The 20,266-nt window shown below is 41.6% G+C and overlaps 1 protein-coding gene across 2 annotated transcripts in view; it reads right to left on the bottom strand.

The window, feature by feature from the left end:
* Positions 1-18,516, bottom strand: part of SDK1 (sidekick cell adhesion molecule 1) — a 597,942-nt gene extending 579,426 nt beyond the window's left edge. For both annotated transcript variants that reach the window (XM_047838939.1, XM_047838940.1), the window contains exon 1: positions 18,459-18,516. In XM_047838939.1, coding sequence (XP_047694895.1) covers positions 18,459-18,501 — 43 coding nt within the window. In that variant the 5' untranslated portion in view covers positions 18,502-18,516. The remainder of the gene's footprint in view (positions 1-18,458) is intronic.
* Between the last annotated feature and the right edge of the window lie 1,750 nt (positions 18,517-20,266).

Here is a 20,266-nt window from a genome sequence, read left to right as displayed (position 1 = left end):
GGATGTCACCAGCATATACATAGTCCTTAGATAGGAAGTAATTGATTGCACACTCGTATTTCTCAAAAGCTTAACAAGTACCCTAAAGATATGTTAGGCATATTCAGGATATGTACAGCACATTTTCCAGATGCCTATTATTTCAGGATAAATAACATTTACATTGTTTGTGATAAAATAAACAATTGTAATAGGAAGCTGAATTCAAAGTTTGTATGAGTTTTTAAGATAAAACACCAGACTTCAAAGGAATGTGCTTGTGACAGGTTGCTTTGAGCTACATTCTGGTCTCCTGGGGCTGTGAACTTCTCTCTTCTGCCAACACAAGTTTTTCTGTGTTCTTCCAAGTTCTGAGGAGTTCTGAGGTTTATTCAACATCAATCATCTTGAAACATTTATCAACTGTCAAGCACTGTACTGGGGGGTAGGGCCAGCATGGTGAACAAAAATGGACTCCCTGCCCTGGTGAAGTCTATAGTCTGTGCTGGTGATAGTAAGTTCACCTGCTTGTTCCTCTTTAGGTGGGTTTTTAAAGGAAAAAGCACAGTGTCAACTTTGTCTGCACTTTGCAGGATTACCTTGAAGTTCAAATATTTACTATTGCAAAAACAGTTTAGAAGCTGGAAAGAGATATTCAAGTGACTTGAGTGGACACTGTTTTCACAACAGGGCTTCAGAGGGATCAAGTGAAAGTTACAGCAAGACCACAGAAGAGGACAAGTGATTAGCTCCATCCGAGGAAGCTGATTACTACATCTGGCCACGGAACGGGGCTCCTAAGTATCCTAGCACCAAAGAAGACTTTGACATGTGCGTTTTTCTTGTTGTTGCCGCTATCTAGCAAAAGTAACACGATAATTTTCTGGTAGAGAAAATACCGTTTTCCAGAAATGGACCCCAGCAAAGTTCACAGGGGTCTCGGTGCAAGCCACACTGAAGGACAGGGCGGACATTAACATTCACTACCGTTTCACAAAGGACAAAATTGCACTGTTCAAACGGAGGCTTCCTATGCCTATGAGCTATGAGGTCAGGCTGCACAGTAGAAAGTTACTAAATTATAAAACCCCTGCAAGAATCGTTATTTTGTAGTGTTTGGGATTTTATTTCCAAGTGCCCATCTGACTCTTATAATAATAAAAATAATTACTTACACATCATAGTTCGGTTCGGCATCTGAGTTACAAACTAAAAGCTTCGAGGAAAATACCTTCGGTTGCAGAGGACAGGCTCTCTTTCTATTTTCAGTCTTAGGTTTTCAAAACACACATCCTGCGTGTCACAGGAAAGTTTAAAACATTCAGCCGCTGCTTCTCATACCCATTACTCACACATCTGCCTTCAAACACTCTTCGCAACATCACCTCTAGTATGGCAGAAAAAAGTGACTCTATGAATTTGTAGTGGAATACATATTTGCCCATTAAAATTTATGGTAAATGTTTATACGTATGCCTTGTGTAAATGCTACCATTAGAAACATCTCGGTAGTCTCTGATTTTGACAGGTTTGTCATATATGGGGGAAAAAATTTCCCCGAACTCAAAAATCATTTTTACATTCATGATTCAACTATCACTTCGATGTCCTGATCACTAAAGACCCAGGCCGCAGCGGCAGCTCCTGGCTCCCAGGGGCCACCCTGTCGGCCACGTCTGGGTCAGCCCTGGCATGACCTCATACGGGAGCAATCTCAGGCTCCCTGACCACACAATTTGTGCTGCACCAAACACCGCCTGCCTGTCCCTCTCTACAATTCCTTTGATCCTATGACCTACTCTAAGATCCTTCCAAGAAATCCTGTGTGCCAGCAGTTTCTTTGAGCCCTATGAAACTGCCATTCCTCCAAGTCGAAATGGTCTCATTTGGCAGCCATACTGGCAGTTTCAACCCGTCCTCCCTACTAAGTCAGGTCAGGTTTATGCCACTTGGAACCTAAAGAGTCTTCAGTGAGTACAAGCGCCAGTACTTAATGGAACTTTCAAACTATGTGACAGAGACAGGAAAAATATATATATTATCTAATACTGGTCATTGCTGATAAAGATACATAGGCACACACGTATACATACAGGCACACACTTTCAAATTTACACATAGTATGATGCACACGATCGCAAAAAACTACTAGCCGCGCAATGCGTCAGAGTAACATCGCAGCACAGCTGTGTCCCTGAGAACACAGGTTCTGGAACCACACTTTCCGGGTTCGACTCCTAAATCAACAAGTTGTTAGCTTTCTTTAAAACATTGAGAATTTTATAGAGATATCTGCAGATTCGCACGCAGTTGTAAGAAATAACAGAGAGATTCTGGGGACCCTTCACTCACTTCCCCGCAAATAGTAACATTTCGCAAAACTATAGTAGGACATGGGACAGGAACTGATGTGGAGATAACCCACTGCTCTTCCTGAGATTTAGCAGTTTGACTTGTACTTGTGAGTATGAGTGTGCGTGTGTGGTTCTATACAACTTCTGCACACGTGGAGGTTCATGTGTCCGTCACCACAAGAATCCTGGCCAATGCTCTTCTGTAGCCACAGCCACCTCCCCCATCAATTTCCTTGATGGGAGGAAACTCTTGTTTGCCTTTGGGTTGTTTGTAGTTGTACACAAACTGTCCCTTTCTTCTTAGTTGGTAAATACATGAGAATAATGTTGCCCCTCATTTTTCTTTTAATGGCTTTAGGATCTGTAGTGTTGCCCCATCTCCTTCCTGTGTTAAGTGATTTGTCTTTCTCAGTCTTGCTGGAAATTTATCAACTTGAATGATTTTTTTTTTCTTTTTGGCAGAGCAGCAGCTTTTTGCTCTCTTGATGGTCTTGATTCTTTTCCTATTTTCAATTTCATCTATTTCTGCTTTTTATTATTTCCTTCCTTCTGCTTGCTTCAGGGTTATTGTTTGTTTGGGTTTCTCTGTTCTTCTTTTCCAAATTTCTTAAGGTAGGAACTGAGATGATTGGGGACATTTCATCAATTGTATGTAAAAATTTAATACTATAAATCTCCCTCTCTGAACCGTGTTACCTGTATCCCACATATTTTGATATGTTGTTTTCACTTCCACCTGGTTCTATGTATTTTTATTGCCTTTAAGACCTCTTTGGCCCATGTATCATTTACAACTGTGTGATCTCATTTTACCTGGGGACTTTCCTGTTATCTTTCTGTTAGTGATTCTTCGTGTGAATCCACCAAGTCCTAGAAATGCCAATTAAGTCCTGTTGGCAACAGTGTTGTTAAGCTCTTCTCTACCCTTGTTGATTTTCTGTCAGGGCCATCACCCTGTCTAGGTTCAGCACAAAGGTCCTGGCCTAGTTTTGTGGGCTGTGGTTCCAAAGACCGCCTAATTTTCAGAGTCTTTATAGCGTTCTTTGGTCTGCTTTCTTTGTCTGGGGCCAATGGGACACCCACAGGTCCTGCTGGTGCTGCCTGAGAGGCTGGAAGGGCTTTCCCCAGCCCTGGCTGCCTCATGGCTCTCAGTGGAAAGGGGGTTGGTGATTAGGCCAAAGGCTGGAAGAGGCTTCCCTGGCCTAGTGCTTACCGTGACAGGATCCCGTTCGCCTGTGGCTCCTGGCCACCTAGTGTGTCTCAGCACGGGAGAGGAGTCTCAGGTCCATGGTGACAGAGGCTACTTGGCTCGGCCATTAGCTATGGCAGTGTGCTGCAGCAGGAAGTGCCAGATGCCCAGATGTCTGTCCAGGAGAAGAGCCATCTGAGGCCCAGCAAGGATGGCGCACGCGTGCCCTGGCTGGTGAACACTGGAGGGGCTCCTACTGAACTCTCTTGCTGCTGTGGCACGCGGCACAGCTTGCTCCTGTGTGACCCAAGGAAGGAAGGCACCCACTGGAGCTGCCTTGTATCACTAGTTCGGGGGTCAAGATGGGCCAGGTCTGGCTGGATCTTCCTGGCAAGGGGAGTGTGGTAGGCCCTGCCATTGTATGGTTCCTCCAGTGCAAAGGTCCCAAAACATGTCACCTGCTTCTTCCCACCTTTCAGAGTTCTTTTCTGCTCCTGCATTGTTTCTAGGGTTTAGAGTTGCACTTAGAAGGGAGAAAGAAGGAGAAATAGACCGTTGCCCTCTCGTGCAGACGAGATGTCCGAAGTTTCTCATTTTTTGACATGGAGCAAAATCTCCTAAGTCTTAGATTCATCACTGGAAAATTACTGTCTCATAGATTGCAGAACATTAAATAGATACCACATGTAATGCTCTTAGCTCACTACCTTCTATCAAATAAGCACTCAGAAACTACTAGCTACTGTTAGACAGTATAAAGCAATAATTAAATCAAATTAAACATATGAATAGAAAAGGCCAGAAGGAAACCCATTAAATAATTATACTTCTAAATGGTGACATCGTTGGTACTTTTAAATGTCCTTCTTTCATATTTCTCTGTATTTTCCAAATGTTCTACAATTAACAGGTTTAAGTTTGAGAATAAAAAACGTTATGAAAATAAGTATAACCTACATATGTACCGTATCACTCTTAAGGTACTTATCTAAATATCTTCCTCAATCTTCAGATACAGCAAGGAATATGATGGAAGCAACAGCAAGATCCAAACTTATCTTCCTTTTCTGGGTTTATGAGACAGAACAAAATGAGTGGGCTTTGTTCTGAGAATGCAATGATTATTTCAGTCCTTCACCTCCCTTAACCCCTAGACTGACCTAATTAGCAAACTGCGTGACAGCTAAGATAAATAGCTTCATAGGATTCACAGCCACGAATAAGGCTAAGATCCTACTCTGTGGTCAGTCTGGCTCACAAACACTGACCGGAATCAACTCAACAGAAAGGAGCTCTCTGAAATGTGATCCACCAAAATAAATATAATTACTTCCAAAGAGAAAAATACTATCACAAACTAACCTATCAGCAAATTCTGCCTTCTTTTCAGACTCTGTCAGCCTAGATGTGTGGGGAGAGAAGGCAGGTAAAATTCCAGCAGCCTCTGGAAGGGGGAGAGGCTCCATGAGCATACTCCCAACAGAGAGGTCCTGAGGCCCGGGGCCTTGGTTTCAGCTAACCAGAAAATCCGATCTGACCCTTAGGAGTTGTTTCAAACTAACACCTGAATGAAACCAACACTAAATTTTCTCGGTAAGATTAAGGTTTTGTGTTCTTTTGTAATGTTTTATTATTTTTGAGAGAGAGAGAGAGAGAGAGCGAGAGCGAGAGCGAGAGCGAGAGAGAGCGCACATGCGTGCAAGCAAGCAAGCGGGGGAGGGGCAGAGACAGAGGGAGACACAGAATCTGAAGCAGGCTCCAGGTTCCTAGCTATAGGCACAGAGCCCGACGTGGGGCTCGAACTCACGAACCATGAAGTCATAACCTGAGTGCAAGTAAGATGCTTAACAGACCCACACAGTCTCCCAAAGATTAAGAGTTTTTTAAAGATTGATAAAAAGATTCACAATTTCCAGGTTTAAATAATTCCGTTGAGCAAATTTTTCTTTAAGAAAACTTTTAAAGAAAGTTTGTGTTATATAAAACTTCTAAATTTAGGGAGAAAGTGAGGTCGGCTAAATTGATGTTTCTGGCTTTATTTTTGGATAGCATTAATTCCAGAAAAAAGGACAGAAGAGGCATGCAAGCAAGCTGGAAGTTAAACTGACTCGAAAATTATTAGCATAATGATGTATAAATATATACATAATTATCCCATTTTTGAAGCAAAAAAATTTCACTGAAGGTTGTGTCCAACTTTAGGCTTGCTTGACCTATAAAGTGAGGGAGAAACACTGCAGCTGACTTACTATTTGGATTTGAAAACTTTTACCAGAATACTCTTGGCAGATTGTATTACATATGAATATTAAAAATTCATTTTATTTCAAATATCATAAAATAGTGCACAGATGCTCATTTTAAATAATTCACGTACCCATCAGGTACTGATATAGTAAAGTAATATGATCTATATTAATAAATATTGCATTATGAACACAGATGTGCTTTTTTTTTGGAGGGGTTGTAACTATTAAAAACATCTATTCCTGGCAAACAAATGCTACCAATAAATAAAACACTAAAGATCAAAAAGCAAAGAGATGTTAAAGCAAAAAAAGAAAATTTAGTTTGCATGACTTAAAAGTAGGTGGGGCCATTAAATCGGTGGTTCATTCCCCTACCTTGCTAAAATAAACTTACTAAAAGCTGGTTGAGTTTATCCAACACTTGTACAATTTTTTTTTTAACAATCATGGATGATTGTTACCTCTTTTAACAATCATGGATGATGAATGAAGGTTCAAAATAAGCCAATATGTTCATTTCAACTAGGCACCTGAGCAATACTGCAAAACATAAAATTATAAGAAGCTCATCTTTTCCAGAATAAAACACCTCTTAGAAATATCAAAACGTGAAAACAGAAGGAAATATGACAAGAGCTCTCGCAAGATGTCTGTTCTTTCCTAAACCATCACTTGTCATAGTAATAATATCACACAAAGCATGCGAAAAGTTCCTGGACACACCTGTTGAATGGATATAATCAGTACAAGAGAATCCTGACTTGTTCTATGTGTTCTCAAAGTTCACCTTTAGTAGCCTTCTATCAAGTATAAGGATGGAGGAAAACAGAACTATTTCATCAGAGATGGGCAAAGATACTCTAATTAACACAATTCCAATAAAATCAAAGAAGGGATAACAGTAAGTATCCAGCAATAACAAGGACAGGTTTTGGGGGTGGAAGGCATGTGAGATCTGTGCTATAACCAACTGGTCCAAAGGGACTGCTCTAAACCAATCCCTGGTAACACGCGCAATACCTACGTAATTTTTACATTGCCGTACGTGTTGATTTTGAGTATACTAATTCATCTGAAGGGAAGAAATAAAATGTAAAGGTTTAAAAGTTTCAGGCACTGAAATATTGGTTCATTTAAACATCACAAGATACCTAAAATTTGCAAATTTCCTAATAAATCACTGGTAATCTGTGTTATCTCAATATATGTTCATATATACTGAGATACATATATCCATAAATCTACTGAGAAATACATGTATGCATGTATATATATTTGTAGGTAAAGCTAAAAATTCACATTGACTTCACAAATATCTTCATAATTGTGATAGTTGTGCTGACATTTAACAAATATTATGTTTTTTATGTAACATATCTAAATATATATTTTTAGATGCACATTTCGGGAGACTGCAAATGGAGCTGCATTGTTTTATTTTAGTGTCACATGCACGGAAATAGGATTTTTTCCATTCTGGCTAAATTTAAACTAGGCTATCTATGCAAAGAAAAAGAAGTCATGATTCCAGGCTCTGTTTGCATATTAATTAGTTTACAGTGACTAGAAGGGCAATAGTAAAAAACGGTGCCTTTATGTGCATTAATAAAACTGTCTACACAAAGAACGACAACGTTATTGTTCATGTCCAACTTACACAACGCCTGTACTTTTCACCTCACGGCACAGTAGTCTAAGTCTGTGCTAAAAAGTAAAACAAAACCAAAACCCCCATTGCACAGGACCTAGGTAACTCTGATCTCAAGATGTAGACGCTCTAAATTCAGTCTGGAGTGCACTGTGATTGATAACACATCTCCACCCTATTTCACACGGAATACTGTAGGACATAAAACCCTCTGCTCTAGAAAGAACTTTCTTTCATTTTCCTTAGGCACAAGGGATAATATTTAGCACGATATATTATTTAAAAATTTTAAGTAAAATGGCAACTCACAAGGTACTCTATGTACATCAAACAATTCGTGAGACGTCTTTATTTCAACTCTGCCTCTTGTTGGTTGCAGATGAAGGCACAAAAGGTATGTGCAAGAAAAATAAAGAATGCTGTACCAACCCTGTGGTGGCTTCCACAAAGAGAATGCATCCTCACAGGAAGACTAGAATTCATAGAAAGCACAGTTCATGGCCTTCGGAATTAACCTAGTAAATTCTAGATTCTATCAAAAAGAACTGTACACATGAAAGATAACAAAAAAAAGGAGTAAGTCTTAAGATAGGACACGTTTTTAATACAGCTTGGAAATATAATGTACTTCCATCGAACAGATAATGGAGAGCGACAGAAACCATGTTCACAGCAAGCTCTCTCTGCCAAGAGATGTAATTCCGAGACTGTAAGAGTGGAGGGGCTTCTGAGCACAGCACTGTTGGTATGTGGATATGCTGGAAAGGAGAACCCTACAGCTGCTGTCTCTTGGGACTGGATCTTAACAGAACCCTCTGAATAATGCTAGAGAAGGAGACATTTGGGATCAAAGAAGTGATATTTTCTTTATGAGCTTATTAACATGTTAAGTCGTAACAGATGATAAAATGGATAAAAAATATTAACTCCAGATTTCACATGAAGTCCTAAGTTCATCAGAAACTTGAGTGCAATACTTCTCTATAACAATGATCTATCTTTAACAGAAAAATAGTGAGATACTGAATGCAGCACAATAAAATCATTACATCCACACACACAGCCTTTCTGAAAAGCAATTTCAAAATGCATTTGAAAAGCCTTAAAAATAGCCTTTAACTCAGTTATTTCCTTCTAAGAATTTGTTCTAAGAAAATACTCATGCATCCACTTGCCAATTTACATATGAGGATGTTCATCACAGCATTATTTATAATGACCAAAAAATACCCCAGAACAATCAAATATTGAGCAACAGAAACGTTACTCCTTTAGGAAACATAACACAATGACATCTATCAACACTTAAAATGTACCACGTGGCTTTGGAGCAAGTCACATCTCAACTCGAATCCTGTTTTTACAATTTGTGTATTTACAATGTTTAGCATGATAATTTATCTGAAATTAATTCTTGTACATAGGGTAAAAAAGGTGCCTAAAACTATTTTCCTCCAGAAGAATGGGCAGGTATACCCATGATACTTATTAAATAAACCATCTTTTAAGTGATTTTTGTCAGCATTATCATACATCAGATCTTCATATATACTTGGATCGCTATTATCTTAAATAGTGAGCTATTAAATCACTTAAAGCATAATAAAAATATTAATATTTAGCATTCAATATTAATTTCTAAACCTACTACTAAGTATAACTTTAAAACCTTAGGATTAAACTGTAATAAAAATATCTAAAACTCTACGAACAAACAAGGTCATGTGCCTTAGAAGAAAACAGCCAGTGCTGGTCAACTATCAACTCTATATACACTATATTTTTAAATCAAGACACTCAGAGATTCTCCTCAACTCATTTGGTTCGATCAGAAGGAGCCACCCCCCCAAATTCATATATTGAAAACTACTCCCCAGCGTGATAGTTCTAGGAGGTTGGGGCTTCGGAGGGTGGTTAGGTCATAAGAGGGAAGGCCCACCCGAGAACTCCCTTGCCCCTTTCACCTTGTGAGGTCACAGTAAAAAGATGACTGTCCCTCAACCAGAAAGGGACTCTCACCAGACACCAAATCTGCCAGTGCTTTGATCTTGGACTTCCCAGCCTCCAGAACTGTGATAGATAAGTAAATGTCTGTTCTTTATAGACAATAATATGGTCTATAGTAGCCTATAAGGACTAAGAAAAAGACCTTTTATATCTTTCTGATATTTGGATTTACAAGTCTATCTTGCTGAGATCATGAGTTTTAAATGCTGGCAAAATGAGTAATTTTATACTTTTATTTTACAAAACCCTAAGGTAAGTAAGCTAAGAATGAGTCCACATAAGGAAAGACTTTAGTCAAAACGCACTCACATGACAGACTTCTAGGTTTCAGGACACCACCTCTGCAATTAGACAGTTCTACAACACAGAAGAACCAGGGGCTTTTTGTGAAATGATGGTCTTTACACAGTACATTTTGGGCAAAGGCCACCGAGCAGCCCACTGCTACCTTTCCTTCCCTGAATTCTTCATGTCCCCTTCACATATTTGGTGCTGGGCCTTTGCCACACTTTTGCTGTTCTTTCCCTTTTCATATGCTGCCCTCCACTCCCTTGCACAGCACCCTGAATACACGTGAATACAAAGTAACCATTCATGGCTAATACACAGGATATCATAAGACAATGCATTTACAGAGCCTTACTCTTTTTTTTCCATGGTTCTCGTACACCATCTCAACTGATGCTATGTGAGCTCCAACAGTCATGACCTTCATTTTCCACAGGAAAGAAACAGAGGACTAGGGGGGTTGAGTAACTTACATAAAGTCAAATATTTATTGGTAGCATTATGGAGCTGTAAACACATACATTTTTATCTCATTTCGAGCACCTTTCCCGACACCACTGCTGGTGCAAGTGTGGTCCCCCGGGGCAGCAGTCTCCCACCTTCTGAGAACTTGGATATGTGGATTCTCAGTCCCCACCCAGACCTGCTGACCAGGCTCTGGAAGCGGGATCCCTCAATCTGGGTTTTGGCAAACGCTCCAGGCTCCAGGCAACTCTGACACACTCTCCGGTTGGGAGAACCACTGTTTTACGCTGCAAAGATTGAGGTTAAAGTGTTTGTCTAATTATGTTCAGCAATTTCATAAGAACAAAAATATGTTAAGACTCGACCAAGAATTGTTAAATTCTTTAAATAACTAGATCATGCTAATTTAGGTTTCCCTCATCCTGGTACACTCAGTGGTGGAAAGAACGAAACAAAAACATACAGAACAGAAAACCCTTACCAAGTACAAATTAGCACAAAGAGCTCCTCAGCTCTCCAGCACTAGTCACGGCCACTCCTACTTGCACCGGCCCCACCAAAATGAGCAGGGCACAGGCGGGGGGCTCAGAAATGCCATCTTGCTTCAGCTGCCCCCTGCACCCAGCAACACCCCCCCCCCCCCCCCCAGCCGCCAGCTTGTGAAATGTTGCGTCAGCAAAGGGGCTGCAGCCCCAGGCACTGGGGGGACAGGGCCGCAGGCTGGCTCTACCTCACTCACCGAATAACCAGGTGGCGCTTGTGAGTATGTGCTAGGCACACAGGACACGAAAGTGACCCCTCGTCCTTGAGGAGTTCACATTTGAATGGGAAAAAAACCACGGCCAATTCACTAATATTTGAATTAAGCCTTGAAGGAAGAGGACTCAAGGAGAGTTCCAGCAGGCAACAGCCATGAGGAAGCCCCACCTTGCTGGCATCCGCCCACGTCCACCTTTTCTTCCCCCAGATCCTCAGGCGAGTTCGGCTAAAATTGATCCTTACCACTAGGCCATCTGGCAATTCCACCCAACTGTTTACTTGGTGCCCGGCTACTCGCTTCAAATCCCTTCATTAATTCTCTGCTGTTTAAGTTGTTCCCCCTCCCAACAGCTTTGACACCAGTGGCTGTTCTCATTCTGCACAATGCGGAAACATCTCTAGCAAACAAACAAGGAAACAAGCAAACAAACAAACAACCGCACTTACGGATGTGTGGTGCAATCCTGCTGCCCACAGAACATTTGGGGCCTTAGTGGAACTGCGCTTCCCGCCTGCTCAGGAAGTGACGTCACCTCGCGTCAGCCAATGAAACGCACGCAAAACCACAGGGCTCACCCTGGGGCAGAAGCCTAGGGGCCCGGGAGCCACACACCTGCTGCACCCCCCTCCTCCCAGACAGGTATCAGCAGCATTTGATGCGGTAGCTCCTCCATCAGCCCAGGACGGACGGCACTGAGCAGAAACCCCCTTGCCCACCCACAATGGATGCGTGGCCTAAGCATGAAACAGATGAATTTTAACAACTCACACTCCCAGGCAGCGGTCTCGGGACACCCCGCTCTGGAAGGTGCTACAGGTGGAATGCTGCTTCATCCGTGCCACTTCCTACCCTGCCTCAGCTGACAAAATGCTCTGCATTAAGTTGCAAAGGAAAAAACAAACAAACAAAAAAAAACCCGTGTTTTAAATTATTCTGGCAGTTACAAAGTGTTGGAAACCAAAACGGATACATATGGTCCTTGGAAGTGAGGAATTCTTACAGAACTGTACCAGAAAATTTATAAGCAGTCAAACATGTCTCCGTAGGCATTTAAAAATGAAATCGATGCTATAAAGGCCAGATAGTCAAAAGCATTTACTAAAAGAGAAAAGCCTTTAGCCAAGAATAACATTATTTATGAGCAAAATAATTCAAATACAAAAACTATACAATTGTTATGGTTGAGGAAAGAATGAAACAAGTTGAAAGGAGCACAGACACTTGGCAGTAACAATCTGTGAATAAAGGAGTGATCATTTCTCAAAAATAAAGTCCTTCTTGATGGTAAAAACAAAAAGTTTATAAAACTCATGCTGCTACTGGTGATTTTACTGTCCAGTAACCAATAAATGAATATTCTGAAGTCATTTAAAAGCTAACATTCATCAAATGCTCTGAAAGATGATCTTTTTGTACAGAATAATCCAAAAATGAAATACAAACCATATGTACATCAATAGGACTTGAAATGCATTATAAAAATGAAGTTCTTATTAATTCCCGCCCATGTCTGTAAGCATACATAACACAGCCTGAGAAACATACTGAAGGACATTTCAAAGTTTCTCCCAGAATAAGCGAATGGCCGTCTTACGGATCTCCCGACCTGCCTTTGTGCGGCGATGTGCCCTCTGGATTATCTGCTACTAGATGTGGCTCCTGAAAGGATACTGCTCCTCAAGTGCAGACCATGGGAAGGGGAGGTCACCACCTGCCTGACCTGCCCAGCCCATCCTGCCTTGTCAGGATGGCTGCCCAATAGGGCGGGGGTCTGGCCTTGTGGCTTTACCTTCGCAACCACAACAGATAATGACTTCATAAAACAGAAATTAAACGCTTAGAGAAAACCAGGGAGGCCGAGGAGAAGGGGACCTACTTCTTCAAAACGCCAAAACCTATCACAAATGCCCCCTCAGTGACAACCCCTCTAGGTGAGATCTCCATTTTTCTTGCTAGGGGTAGAAACATTACTTTCTCAATTTTTAAAAATTAAATTAAAACGAGGAATAACCTCAGTTACCTTGGAGACATAGCTCAACACATGTTGACAGGACACTTGAAATACAAATAGGACATGACTTCCAAGCTTGTCCCAGACCTGAGGATGAAAAGAGCAACAACAAATACAAACTCACCCGGGCTGATCTGCCCCAAAGGAGGCTCCAGGCCCCAGAGAAGACGACAAGCACTGAAGGGTTGGAGGATGCTGGCCCTCCCCTTATTTCTGGTCCCTGTTCGAGGGGAGTTTCTGGTGCAAGGATAAATCCTTTCACTTTCCTTCCTAGAAGTCTTCCTTTGTTTTTGATGTTTTTTTCTCATTTCTCCATTTACTCTTTAAAAAGGCCCCTGTTAGAGCTCTACGCCTTCTCTGAAGGTACTTCTGGCAAACACAGAATAAAAGAGCCTCTTAAATACAGCAAACCAACCGGTGATTGCCGGGAGAGAAGGCAATGAGTGAAACAGGGAACAGGGATGGAGAGGTACAAACTTCCAGTATAAAACAACTGAGTCACGGGTATGAAACGTACAGCATAAGGAACATAGTCAATGAGACTGTAATCATGCTGTAAGGCGACAGATTGTGACTACACTTATCATGGTGAGCATTAACGTACAGAAATGTCAAATCAACATGTTGTTGATAACTAACATAACATTGTATGTCAACTATACTTCAGTAATAAAACAACAACAACAAAAACCCACCAAGCCTACCACATACCTTCCAAGAGAGGTTTAAAGAGAAACAATAATATCACACAGCTGAAAGCTACCGCAAGGTGTTTTTATAGATGAAAATAGCTTCTATTTTAAAGTTTTTGATAGTTATATTGACTACAGTATCAGTGCAACTTTAATAAAGCAATGGAGCAAAGATACTCGTGAAATGCCAACCTACCATATGCCAGGCCTGGCAGCATGAACTGGGCATACTTAAGCCTTAAGTGTTTCCCATCACAGTCCCTATGCACTGAGTCCTTCTCTCCTACAGACCCAGTGCTCTGCCCTGGAACAGGAGCAAGGGCCGTGCTGGACACACAGGCCTGCACAAAGTAGAGCCATACTCATGATCTCTACAAAGCAGAGGGTGAACAGGATCTGTGTGATATACTCGATCACCCTTTCAACATTCTTCTTGGGAGAAAAGTAACGATCTAAGTTGTTTTCTGTGAGACTTCCACAGTCAGTAGATTTCTGCATGATGGTTTTACTCAAGGAAGGTGTAAACTATGTAATATCAGGCTTTGACATAATAGAAATTTATCACAGATTATTTTAAAAAACTCTCACTCTGAAAGAAATTTCTCGAGGCTGGCATTGTCCCTGACTACTTACCCATCAATTAAGTTTTTAAATCAATGTGAAATATATCTCAAACTATAAGTTAGTGTTGGATTTTTAGTTTATGAAGGCTTAAGTATCTACCTAGCCCTTATTCCCCTGAAGATTATTTTTTATTCCTTTGTTTGAATGATATAGTAACAATATAAGGACATTTAGTTCATCAGACTGTTAACCTAAATGGCTAATAACACATTGGGTTAATAGTTTATTTTCCTGAGTCTCACACTGGAGTGGTATCTGTCTGTCCTAATGAACAGATCCAATCTATGTCAACAATCTTTTGTTGAAAAGCTCCCCTATGTCAGATACATGCCGCGATGCAAAAATTAATGACACACACTTAAGGAAGCTGGCAGTCTTACCGAAAAAAAAAAAAACAAACCAAAAATGTTATTTGGTAAGTGCTCCCTTTATCCAGGGCTCATACCAAGGGTTATAGGAATAACAATAAGGGGGTGTTAAGGAGAATTCTAGCAGTACTGACATTTCCAAGTATCCTTGAGGAGTAAGGAGGAGTTCACCAGAAAGATTAGAAGCAAAAGGGACTGGGAGTAGGTGGGACGTTCCTGGGCCAAGGAAGACACATGGGAAAAGACAGGGAGGCACAGAATGACCAGCATGTGGTATAGATTATACCCACTAATACCTACTGCAACACAATGATAACAGTGAATCAACCTATGTAGCTTTGAGAGTACCAAAGTACACGTAAGGAACACCCACGCAGCCTTGGGCATAGGAAAGCACGTGGAAGGAACTTGGCAAATGGGTTTTGTTTGTCCAACCAGACAATTTCTAACTTGCACGAAGCAATGATTAATTTACAATTACAAACTTTTTACTTCAACAAATAAAAACGAAAATCTCTTTTATTAGTCCAATATATGAGATAGGATATATGCTTTATACTCAAGGATATACCTTGTTCACTTTTGCCTTGAAATGCATATGTCACTTGAAAAACATTGATCAAGTTTAGCAAATAGAAATAATTGTGCCAAATGTTTGAGAGATTTCGGAAATGTGTTCTTTGGTAGATAACATGACAGAAAATTAATACTGGGACTTTAACTGGGCTTCCCTCCAATAAAATAAAACCTCCTGGATTAGGATCTCCTGTCATAATTCTCACCAGACAGACCAGATGAAGGCCCATCCTTTCATGGTGAAGATATAAAAAGAGTGGTTTCCTTGACACTTTCATGTAAATTCCTTGAAATATTTTAAATATGCCTTTAAGGTATTATATTACAGATGCATGAATAATGGTTTTCAAATGTCAAATTAATTTATATGAACTTGGGTCCTTTTTTGCCAAAGCTTTAAGGAAATAACTTTAAAAATAAGTTCGATTCCATTGATGTCTAAGTCACGGTCTAGGCCTGGGTATTTAGGCCAGGCCAGAACCAGCGCTTAATGCTAATAATGAATTCTCTCTGTATTCACAACGGATTCACTGTGTTCTCTGATTATGTGATGTCTCCACACCACACATACATCAGAGCACATCTCCATCATCCTTCCCCAGATTTCCTGAAAGTCTTTCCTCCTTTTGATTCAAGTTTACTGCTCCCCTCTAGCTCTTTAATTGTTCTTTGTCAAGCCTGTGAAGGGACTCTTTCTCCCAACTGCCCCTCATATGAAGGTTCCCACCAGTCCGGTCCTCCTCCTGTTTGGTTTTCGAGAAGCCACAATGCGAAGGACTGCCCCAAATCTGACCCACGCATGTTTTACTGTTTCCTCCAAGTACTACAAATGTGAATTTTAAAATCAGGATATTTCACATTACCGTTTAGAGTTTTGCTTAAATCTGAACAACTGGGGGCTCTGTCACCGGGTCTACTGGCTGTGGCTGGACAGCAGCTGCCCCATCAGATAAGGTTTGCGCTCTCGGGCCAGCCCGGTCTATCCTGACGCTGAGCCACGAGCCAGAAGCAGCTTGCCACCCTAAAGTAGGCACTCTTCACTCATTTGTGTGGATCCCACATGCCCTGAGCTGACAAGCCTGGCCATGGCGATGTACCCAGTAATTTCTATAGCCTCGCTCATGCCCATGACTCACCTCGGTGTGGATGATCACCATGGTGGTAAGTGCCTCATTTAATCAGTCTGTAATTGTTTATTGAGCACCCATACATTCCATGATTGTGCCACTTGTGACATATGAGTGGCAAAGACAAATGAGATGTGGTGCTGCTCCCGAAGAGCCTGCAATTCAGGGCAGGGGGCCAGGCAAGTACTCCGTCTCTGCTGAGCTCCAACCCACCAGTCTCCAGACCACAAGGACCTCTCACATGGACACTCTGATGCCAGCAAAAACTCAGCCTGTCCGGCTTAAAACTCCTGCCAGAAGCTCCCTCCTGGGCCCTGCAGGTGGCAAGGCAAGGACCCATGGCTCCTCTGTCACTTTCCCAGTAAATCTCATAGAAATATGGGATTTAACAGTGATATGAGAACAAACAGTGTTCGCACCAGGCATATACCAAGTCTCTGAAGGAAATGCTAAACACAAAGCACCAACTCGGTGGTCTCTACGGCCATGCTCCAGTGTCGAGGAGAATGCCCTAGCTACCGGCTCCCCAACAAGCCCTACCCGTGGAAAGAAAACTAAGCAGCCTGGGAACTAGGTGCCATGAGCGAAGAGGAGGGAACGAGTGGAAAACCTCTCCCGTGGGTCATCTTCTTCCCCTAACGGTGGTGGGAGTTTTCAACACAGAAACAACAAAACCAGAAGCCATTTCTTACCAGCTGAGCCACGCCAGTTAGTGACCGGGTTGAAAAGGCAGAAGGGAGATGATGCCAAATGGGGAGAATGGACAAAAACAGGAAAAGGAGGGCAGCGAGAGGAGACCCCTCGGAGAGACCCCTGTGCATCCCGGCGCCTGCAACCATAAAGTCGTGACAGCAGTACACATGTGTTTGGGCTTTGGGGTTTCTTTTTTCCTCTCTGGTTCCTTAAAACATTATCCAACTACCATAACAATTCCCTCTCAATTTCTCCTAAATTTCCCCTAAATTATTTAGGCCCTCACTCGAACTTCATGCCATTGTGGGGTGAGGAGTGTCTTAAACTCCTAGGTCCCAAACCCACCACGGGAAACCCTGGGCTGGCAGATACGAGGGGAGCTTGGGGACCTAATCAATTCCCACATGAAAGGTACCTTGGTGACACCCAAGGTACTTCACAATCTGGCACCACCTTCCTTCCCAGGTAAGGGGGATGCGCCTTAAGAATGAAGAAGGATACGTTGCTGACAGGGTAACAGGAAGATGCTTGGAGTCAAAATTACACGGATCTTCAGAAATACAGAAATTCACCACTTATGAACTGGTCTCGGCATTAAGACACAAAATTAACAAAGAGACCTCTATTCCTAGGACAATTTAACAAACTAACAAACAGGACTTCCAACATAAAGACAACAGAATGGAAGTGTGTGTTTACTTCTCTTCTGAAACGTCACTGGAACAACCGGGAAAGGATTTTCAATTAAAGGTGAAGGGAACACAGCAGAGAACAAGACGGATTGGTAGAAAACGCTACACCTGAATCCAAAATTAGCAAAGGGGAAACTAGTGTAAGATCCCCAGAGGTTCTCGGGGGGCCTGACCTACCCGAGGAAGGAAGGAAAAGGAGGAAGTAAGGAGCAGAACCTGAGAGGCTCTTAAACTGCCCCCCCCCCCGCCCCTGCACCTGGATGTCCTTCTCCACTGTGCACAACCAGTGCCTGCCCTCTGCCAGCAGGACGAGCACTAAGAGAGGACGACACAAGGGCACCTGGACTCAGAGAACTAACTCTGGACGAGCAGCGTCTGGATACCTTCCTGGAAAGAGGGAGACTCTCTGAACTTATGCCAACATACCCCAACTCAAGCTCTTGGATGCTGGAAGCCCAGCTTCCACCCTCTAGACAGGGCAGAGATAGAATCTTCTTCAGGGAAACTGGCCTGCTCAAGGGAGGAACACTTAAAAATGACAACATCTCAAACCAAGTTCCCTGACTCAAAGGTCCAGTCAGACCACCCCACAGCCAGAGCTCCGGCAGCAAATGGCTCAATGTCTGATTCACAGTAGCGACTTAATAAATACTTGCTACAGGAAACGGGGAATTTGTCTGTTTCTGGTAACAAACTTGCAGTCTGTTGCACTTTTCAATCCCAAAGCATCAATCACCATGCTGTTGTGGAGAACTCCTCACCACCGAGTTCCTCAGCATCACATTCAAGGTACGTCATTCACAAGCGGAGGCTCTCCGACCTTGTTCCCGATCAGAAGCGCTAGGAAAGCAACAGGTACAGAGTCAGCGAAAGAGCTCCGGCTCACAGAGACCTCAGACCACGCTCTGGTTCTGGCACCTCCTAGCCACACCACTGGTCCAGTTATTTAAACATGAAGATGAATAGAAAGCGTTTTTAAAGTAGTGACGAAGACACATAAATACTGATATGCCGTTGAATGAAACAGACAGAAAAGAGTACCCAGAGTGCAGTCCCATCCATATGATGCTCCAAACAGAACAAAAATGAGTGCATATCATCAGTATCAGGTTAGCAGTGGCCTGGGTGGAAGGGAGGCGTTTATTTAAAAAGGATTTGAGGGACTTTTACGGATTATTGGAATGTTCTGTATCTTAAGTACAGTGGGTAAAAACTCTCATCAAAGGGTACTGTAAAAATCTCTGTTTTATTATACATAAATTATATTTCAATTAAAAAACAAAGAGACTGGGGAAAAAAACAATATTTTTCATGAGGTGTGATTTAATAGTCAATCAAGAATATGGTTTTATAATTCAACTAAACAACAGCTGATTGATAATTACTTCATAATAGCACAGTACTTTTTATTAAAATGGATTTCCACAATACAATGTCAATTCTTAAAAATATGAAATATATCTTAAAGCATAAAGAAAGGAAAAAACTCACTTCAAATTCACCACTCAATATATGCATTGTTAACATTCGCTTTACTTATTACTTTCGGACATTTTCTTTGCACAGATTTTTAAAAATCATTCTGCTAACATAACCCAAACATGCAGGGGGAACACTAAGAATTAAGAAATGAAGAACTAAAAATTAAATTTCTTATTAATTTGTGAATTAGGGGTGCCTGGGTGGCTCAGTCAAGTCAAGCGTCTGACTCTTGATTTCAGCTCAGGTCATGATATCATGGTTCATGAGATTGAGCCCTGAGTCAGGATCTGCACGGTTAGTGCTTGGGATTCCCTCTCTCCCTGCTCCACCTCCCTCCCCCACACTTGCTCTATCTCTAAATAATAAAAACTGTTAAAAATTGTATAAATTATAGCTGTCAGATATTAGTTAGAAATAAATATGTTCAGCGGTTCAGCGAATCTGGAATAGAGCATGGCGGTTCTTCAGAAAATTAATAATAGAACTATCCTACAACCCAGCAAACGCACTAGTATCTATTGAAGGGATACAAATGCTGATTTGAAGGGGCACATAGCACTATCAACAACAGCCAAATTAGGGGAAGAGCCTAAATGTCCATCAACTGACAAATGGATAAAGAAGATGTGGTATACATATACAAAGCAATACCACTCGGTGATCAAAAAAAAAAAAATCTTAACCATTTGCAACAACATGGATGGAACTATAAGGTATTAGGCTTAGCGAAGTCAGGGAAAGACAAATATATTATTTCATTCATATGTGCAATTTAAGAAACAAAACAGAGGAACACAGGGAAAGGGAAGGAAAAATAAGATAAATACAGAGAAGAAGGCAAACATAAGAGACTCTTAAATACAGAGAACAAACTGAGGGTTGCCGGAGGGGCACCGGTTGGAAGGGGCTAAATGGGCAAGGGGCATCAAGGAGGGCACCTGCTGGGATGAGCACTGGGTGTCATATGAAGGAGATGAGTCACTGGGTTCTATTCCTGAAGCCAAGACTACACTGTATATTAACTAACTTGAATTTAAATAAATAAAAAGGAAGAAAACAGTT

This window comes from Prionailurus viverrinus, chromosome E3 (genome assembly GCF_022837055.1).
Source record: "Prionailurus viverrinus isolate Anna chromosome E3, UM_Priviv_1.0, whole genome shotgun sequence".
In the NCBI taxonomy this organism is placed as follows: domain Eukaryota; kingdom Metazoa; phylum Chordata; class Mammalia; order Carnivora; family Felidae; genus Prionailurus; species Prionailurus viverrinus.
Note: the sequence above shows the minus strand (reverse complement) of the source record. Positions and strands in the feature narration are given on the sequence as shown.